The sequence below is a fragment of the Saccoglossus kowalevskii genome, chromosome 18 (genome assembly GCF_978046115.1).
Source record: "Saccoglossus kowalevskii chromosome 18, keSacKowa6.1, whole genome shotgun sequence".
Taxonomy (NCBI): Eukaryota; Metazoa; Hemichordata; class Enteropneusta; family Harrimaniidae; genus Saccoglossus; species Saccoglossus kowalevskii.
In genome coordinates, this window is record NC_140658.1 from 5,558,859 (window position 1) to 5,566,854 (window position 7,996).

The following is a 7,996-nucleotide window of genomic DNA, read 5'->3' on the forward strand; positions in this document are numbered from 1 at the left end:
TTCTGTACCATAAAAGTAAAAAATACTTTAAACAAACAGAAGCAATATTTGATTTGCAGATATGACCTTGAAGTAAAACAGCATGTACATTACTATACTGGTTTTATAAGTCGTACTGTCAACGCAGCGTGCCGCTGTTGCACAAATGATTAGGAAGTAACTCGCGGGTAATATCGGAGATGCATGGTACTCCGAGGAACGACACACGCCAAAAACATTAAGAATTTTTTCTTATTTGCATTCTATTTTAATATTTTACACACTTACACTGTAGTTTCTTTTACATTGATATTAACATTAAAATATGATGCTAAATATATAATAACACAGAAGATGAACGAAAGCATAGGCATTATGAAAACCATGGAAATTTATAAAAATGCATTTTGTAGATGGCTGTAGCACACAGTACATTCTGGAAAATACAGAAACAGGTGGTCAGATATATGAACCACTACACAAACGCAGCTGGTAATAACCCGGGTGGAGAAAACAATGCGAACTAATTCAGTCAAATAAAACGTATATGTAGAGACAGGCTCGTGGGCAATGAATTTTATGATTTTTCTTACACGGCTAAATATGTAGTAAAGTAGTAAATATGCATAAACATTATCTCTTTCGAACGCTTAGCAAGATTTATAAGGTTGTACTGTACATAAAAAATAAAAGGAAACATAGTAAAATAAAAATGATGATGGAATCTTTAACAGCAATTTTAATTATGTAGAGTAATATTTCTTCAGAATGAATGGTTGTGCCATTATTTCCACTTGGGTTTTTCAGTTTGCTCGGGACGTTCAAATCTAAATCGCTTGAACAATTGTTGTTTATTTCATCTGAAACTTTCACACTATGTTCGTCAATTGTTTATTAACAAATCGACGTCCAGGTGTATAAAGGCGTGTTTTGTTTTGATGTTATAAAGTTGTCAAGCAGAATGTTTGTCGTACATTCAATCCTGGTCAGTATTTCACACTTCAGATGTCATTGTCCGAAAATAGAAAGCTTTAAAAATAAGACTAGACGTCTTTTTGTTCGTCATCAGAAGTCTTCGAAATAGTGTAAACATTTATATTTCAATATCTCCGACCAACCAGAAAACACAAACGGAGTTATTGCGCATGAGCCTGCATTTATACCTTAAACACAATAGTAGTACATTCAGTTCGACAACGCAACATTACTGTTCTGGGATTGCATGGATTAATTTTTCCGGAAGAGGGATACGATTCGAGACTGCGACTTTAAAAACGCACAGATCATTAACACCTATTGTTTATTGTGCAACTAGTTTGATTTTCTCAGTGGTCAGATAGCTTTTCAAAACACAAGTAAAGATTGTGATTGCGACCGTTTTAGATTTAACGTATGTATTGTGCAATTTGATGTAGTTTAGTGCTAGGACGGGGCACTGCCTTAAGTAACATGCGCCCTATTTTTCAACTAGCGAACATATTTTCAAGTTGCAGGTAAATGTTTTAGCTGACGGGTCACTGAATAGTAATTAAAAATGTACTTGTCTGTGTTTTATATTAGAACAGAACATGAGAATTTCAAATTTGTTTTAGGCTAACTTAACCTACAATGACAATTTATTATTTGAACTCACCAAAATGGTACATTGCTGTTTTAATTGTAAGTTTTTTAATTTTCGTGATACGATCAGAGACAAACTGTCATGAATTGATTATCATCATTCTGGTAAAATAAATAAGGAAAGTATTTATATTGATGACATATTACTAGGTCATTAAATTTCAGGAAATACATATTACATGACCAAAATTAAAACATATTATACATTAACAACGAGACAATACATATAACAATTTTCCACAGATCAATAATATCGAAACATTTAATTTTCAGCTGCAGTTTTTGGAGACATCATGGACAACCCTGTTCTACAGTCATCCTACCATGAAGCTGCCAATGATGTTGATCGAGCTATTTCTGAAACTGTTCAAGCTATTCAACAGAACCGAAACCCCCAAAATCCGGCACAGTTATTGAGATTATTCAGATTTCCATCACAATCTATAGTAGATGTTTCCAGACATGAGGAGGTCTTTGAAACGACAGTCGAGATTATGAAAGACCATGAACTGGGTGAACAAAATTTAAATACATTTTTCAATACAAAAGCAATTACACATCGTATTCATGAACTAAACATAACATCATACCAATTGTAACACATATATTGTTTTTTGAAGAATATTGGCAAATTGATTTTCAGCTCCTGATATGACTGCAGAAGTAGTTGAAGCTGTGTTAAGTCTGTCAGGATGTGAGCAGCCTCCAATAACATGCGAGGACATGTGTTTTCATTCCAAATACCGTACCGCCGATGGCACCTGTAATAATTTTGAAAATTCAACACAGGGTGCCGCCTTAACAGCATTTGCTCGTATGCTGGATCCGATTTATGAAAATGATTTGAATGAGCCAGTTGGATGGAATATTGGTAGGCTGTACAATGGGTTTCCTAAACCGAGTCCGCGAGATGTCTCAAACAAAATTGGTTCAACTAACACTATTACTGACGATCCTAAGTTAACTGACTTGGTCACACTGTATGGACAATTTCTAGATCATGACCTGGATCTGACACCACAGAGTCCAAGTTCTGTTACATTTAGAGACGGTACTCCATGTAGCGACATATGTGCCAACGATCCACCGTGTTTCCCTATTCCTGTCCCTGATGATGATCCACGCATTCATGATGAAACATGTACTGAGTTTATTCGATCCAGTGCAGTGTGCGGTACAGGAAGTCTTGAACATCCAAGAGAACAGACAAACGCAATCACATCCTATATTGATGCATCACAAGTTTATGGAAGCGAACAGGACAAGGCTGACAATTTGAGAGCTTTTGATGGTAAAGGGGGCCTGAGAGTTGGAGATAATGAGGCAGCAACTGGACGACCACTGCTGCCTTTTGACCCTAATTCTCCAATGGCATGTCTGAGTGAAGATAGCATGAATGAGGTGCCATGTTTTCTCGCTGGTGATGTGCGAGCCAATGAACTGACTGGTCTCACTTCTATGCACACCCTCTTTCTGCGTGAACACAATCGCATTAGTAATATCTTATCACAGATCAATCCACACTGTGACGATGAACAACTATATCAGGAAGCACGTAAAATCGTTGGTGCTTCATTACAGCATATTACATATGATCACTATTTACCAAAGATTATCGGTGACGTTGGTATGGAATCCATGAGTGTGTACAACGGCTATGACCCAGACACTAATGCCGCTATTGCTAATGTATTTTCCACTGCTGCATTTAGATTTGGTCATGCAACAGTAAAACCAATTCTTACCAGACTCGATGCAAATTTCACGGAAATCGTAGATGGTCATCTTCGACTTCATCAAATCTTTTTTCAACCTTGGAGAATCGTTGAACAAGGTGGTATAGACCCCGTTATCAGAGGATTTTTTGCCACAGCTGCTAAGGATCTCAATCCTGGTGAGATGATTACAGAAGAGATGACTGAACACTTATTTGAGCTTTCCAACACAATTGCATTGGATTTAATGTCCCTTAATATTCAAAGAGGTCGTGACCATGCCTTACCTGGTTATACTGAATGGGTTGAATTGTGCAATGAAGGTCGACATAGAATCACTGAATTTAAACACTTGAAGAACCTAATATCAAGTAATAATGTGCGTGGTAAACTCCAAACCCTGTATGGTCATGTAGATAATATTGATCTGTATATTGGTGGTTTGGCAGAAGATCCCATAGAAGGTAGTGTGGTGGGTCCCACCTTTAACTGTATACTGTCTAGGCAATTCAAGAACACAAGAAATGGTGATAGGTAGAGTATCACTTTTATACTTTATAATGCAATCGTAATTTTTGTCTTACTCTGTTTACAACAAACGCATTTTCAAAATTTAATCAAGTATCATAATATCATATTGTAGAGATTATTTAAATATGTTACAGGTTTTGGTATGAGAAACCTGGATACTTCTCACAGGCACAACTAGCTGAGATAAAGAAAGCTTCACTTGCCCGCATAATATGTGATAATACAGATATAGATCAAGTTCAGCGTGACGTCTTTTTAATCCCAGATGTTAGTGGTGGATTGGTTACGTGTAATGACATTGAGGGTATCGATCTATCAGCATGGACCCATCAACAAGGTATGAAAAATTGGTGTAAACGTGCTTTTCAGTGACAAGCTACATAGTTTAGTTGCAAAGAATCACATCATAGAAACGATACCACTATGCTATTTTACGTAATATGACGTCATTCAATATTTATACTTTTTTTTCAGCTTCAGATAACACCCCATTATCTATCCAATGTCCTGATGATATCACCGTTGAAGCTAAGTATCGTCTTACCAGAGTATCATGGCCGGATGTTGTTGTTGATGATTCAAGTGCATACCCGCGGATGATCTGCTCACCCAACAGCGGGTCGCGTTTCCCATATGGAGTGACAACAGTTACATGCACAGCCACTGGTATTTCAGGATACTATGCAACCTGCAGTTTTTCTGTTGTTGTAGAGCATGAATGAAAATAGTGTTAAAACAGTGGAGGGAAGCAAGCATGGGTACACTACTTAAATATATTATGTCAGTACGTGACATCTTAGTTTGAATTTGCATGTTGCATGTTGTATTTCCTTTTTGTGTATTATTAAATGTAGCATTTCTTAAAATAAACAAATATACTGTATAGAAAAGGAAAATATATAACAAATATAAGCATATAGTATTGGTTCATAAATATTTTACTTTCAAGTCTAATGTTTTTTATGTCGTTTACCATGGTGTGCCTCACTTAAAACAAACTGCGACTTCATCCAATCATGATTAGAGAGATGAACAAATATGTCAACCCAGACCTTATTATATGAAAGATTGTACTAACCTACAAAGCAGGTTGTCAAACCATGGTATCCATCTTTTGATTGTAAAATGTAAAAACTCATCGATATTGCTCCTGGAGAAAGATTATTACATTTTACTTTTTACATAACACAAGACCAATATTACCAGATAAACTGATAATAAGGAGTATACGTATTCTATGTTTTTTGTTAGATAAATCAGAGAGTGTAATAAAAAAACACCTGGCAGTTATAATTATAGTTTTATAGTTTTTAGATATAATTTTATAGTTTGGGTTTAGTCAACCATTTAAATTATCTCTTCCAAGACCTGCGTCGATGTAAATCAAATCACTGCATTGAGTACATCTTTTTCAATACACAACTTAATAATATTTCGTGTGTAAGTCAATACATATTTGTCTATATTTGGCTTGATATAAAACCATAAATTATGTTTTGTGCGATCAACCATAAATCGAATATTGTCATGTCATGTTAATGAGGATATCTTTTCTTAATCGCTTTTATTGGTTAATGTTATCATTTTCTGTGAATAAAATGGCGCTATTATGATGGGAAAATGCCTTATTTGTTCCCATGGCTACAGCATTTATTCTATGTCTCTATGTGATTGTTTGTTTATACTTTTGAGGTGTATTGTATAATTTTGGATTGACCACTGATACTATGAAGTATTGAGTTCCAATGCACGTTTTGATGTATCTACTGCAGATTGTATCAATAACCTGTTTATTATTCCAATCAACTGTGAGAGTTAACTTTTGTAGAGGAATAACTGTGTGTAGATCAAGTCTTTGAATTTATCAACATAATCTTTACTAGCTCCACTTATAGACAAATGAACATCCAGGAAGCCAGCCGACACATTAGGTACACTACATAATATATTCTGTGATGCGTTTCTGGTCCCGGTTGTATATCGTCTATTTACCCATTCGCACGTATCGTGCATCTATAAACATTGTGTGATTATGCGCTAATGCATGTGCAAATACTCAATACTCACCACAACGAAAAAACTTTGATATCACGAAATGACAGAAAATAAACCTTGTTCTCACATCCAAGTACTTCTAAGGTACATGAGTATGTGTAAGACCAAGGTAAAGCTGAACAAAACAAGTCTCTGAGAATAAGAAATTGATATAATTCTTATAGATTAATAATTACAATACATGAAGTGGGAATACCCCTCTATAGATAAGTCATGGCCAATAATGGCTCTGGTTGAGAGAAGAATGATTAATCATAGTTATATTACAATTACCAAATACACACTGGCGTATGTTCTTTAGTATTATAGTTTACAAATTACACTGTATGTATACCCATATGTACCAGCGATAGACATGATTATGGTAACAACAAAAGCAGGTCCGTGGGCATTCTGAGTGAATTGTTTTGTTTTTGCTTTTTCTTGCTCAGACAGTCTTGGCTAGATTGTGTTCAAATTTCGGAGCTTTGTCTATGTTGGATCATACTCAAAAATCGATTTTAAAATATAGGGAACCCAGGCACGCGTATGTGATTAAAAGTCCCGAAAGTTTGTTTGTGTTGCTCTTTGATGGACAAGTCACTTTTAATGTTGTATGCAAGTGAGTTGCTGGCCTCACGTTACAGAGCGGCAGTGTGTAACTTCCTGTCCTAGCGCGATCAACTAGCCTTGCAAACTACACAAAAAAACAGACAAGACGTAGATGCTTCCAGCATGCAAGCTTAATGAAACAAAACATACAGTAGTAAATGATAGGTAAACTTTTCCACCCTTATCTCGCAATATGTCAACAACTTCTCGACTGGCAGCTTCCAGTGGTATACTGTTAAATAATTCCATTTTTTATTTATTTTCATAAAAAAGGAAGGCCCGATAGCGGGATTTAATTTTTTGCGTTGTGGGTAAAACTAAAAATGTTTCCACATATTTTTTTACTCTAAAGGCATTTTAACACTGAAGTAAACATTTTTCGTTTCGCTGTAATGATCACCGTACTATGCATTGCCGTGCAAAGGACAAACACCACTGCTGTTGCTGTCATCGATAACTAACTTTTCAAAATGCACAAACGTAAAATGCTCGGTTAATTAAAAAATAAAAATACCCTGGACATTTCTGAAAAATCGGCAACGAGAGGCTGTTTTTAAACACCGCGGGAAAATCACGCACTCTGCGATGCCATTTTAGTTACCTTAATCGGAAACCCTCTTGTCAGCTACCATGCACCGGTAGACTTGCTTGCAGGTATGAGGTATTTCCAGAGGTCATAGTTCGTTTAATTTTCATCGACCCGTCTTGACTGTAGTTGAATGAAACCTGCCTTGATTTACTATAGTTTCCCTTCCAATGCAATGTTTTCACCGGCGTTTTGGTGACTGAGTATTAAAAACTGTGAATAGCCGCTGAGTAGTCAAATACTAGGGTTCATTTCACCGGGGATCGCGGAAACTGTGTCATACAAAGCATTTTTTTAAAGGTTTGAGGGAAGGTATTTTAGACTCAACCCACCCAATGGCGATCGCTATGTTTATATAACAGTATAAATATCTCATCGGCTTTACGTAATCCATTGTGTCCCTCCCTCAGTGGGATTGGTTAGACAGTTGTCATGCAAGGTTGTGACTTTGTGGACGATTTTTCGTTCGTTTCTCTCGAATTGTAAATATTTTTATTTTATTTTTTTACCCTACGATTTAACATCAGCAAGTTTCGGTGTATGGTGTATTTCTATGAGTTTCTTTTACACATATGAAGCGAATTATTCGTTTTATCACTTTTTTTTTTTTTTACAAAATGGCGATTATCTCAGTTTAATTTTTTACTCAAAATTTCAACTTTAAAACTATTTAACATCTAGATTGTTCATTTGTTTTCAATGAAATTTTCAGGGGTGATTATTCGAGTCTATCCCAAGTAAATGCTTTGTATCAATTCATTGTCTTCACTGTAACGGAAACAATAGAGTTACCAATTAGCGGCTCTGTTAATTGTGAACGATTTATAAAATGTGAAAGTTTTAAGTACACTTTCACCAAAATCAACACCACTTAATATGGTATCATAGTACATTATTGTAAACCATAAAACTCGAACGT

The 7,996-nt window shown here is 35.7% G+C and overlaps 1 protein-coding gene across 1 annotated transcript; it reads left to right on the plus strand.

Moving 5' to 3' along the window:
• The first annotated feature begins 1,892 nt into the window (after window positions 1-1,892).
• On the plus strand, window positions 1,893-4,567 carry LOC100375847 (peroxidasin homolog). Its single transcript, XM_085493304.1, has 4 exons — window positions 1,893-2,112; window positions 2,243-3,848; window positions 3,980-4,182; window positions 4,320-4,567. The coding sequence occupies exons 1-4, from the start codon at window positions 1,893-1,895 to the stop codon at window positions 4,565-4,567; spliced, it is 2,277 nt and encodes a 758-aa protein (XP_085349430.1).
• The last annotated feature ends 3,429 nt before the right edge of the window (window positions 4,568-7,996 follow it).

What these genes read in the sequence shown, in the direction of transcription:
- LOC100375847 (XM_085493304.1), top strand. Translation starts at nt 1,893, where the DNA reads ATGGACAACCCTGTTCTACAGTCATCCTACCATGAAGCTGCCAATGAT. An exon ending in AACACAAGAAATGGTGATAG is followed by an intron (nt 3,849 to 3,979) that starts GTAGAGTATCAC and finishes AATATGTTACAG; the next exon opens with GTTTTGGTATGAGAAACCTG. An exon ending in AGCATGGACCCATCAACAAG is followed by an intron (nt 4,183 to 4,319) that starts GTATGAAAAATT and finishes CTTTTTTTTCAG; the next exon opens with CTTCAGATAACACCCCATTA.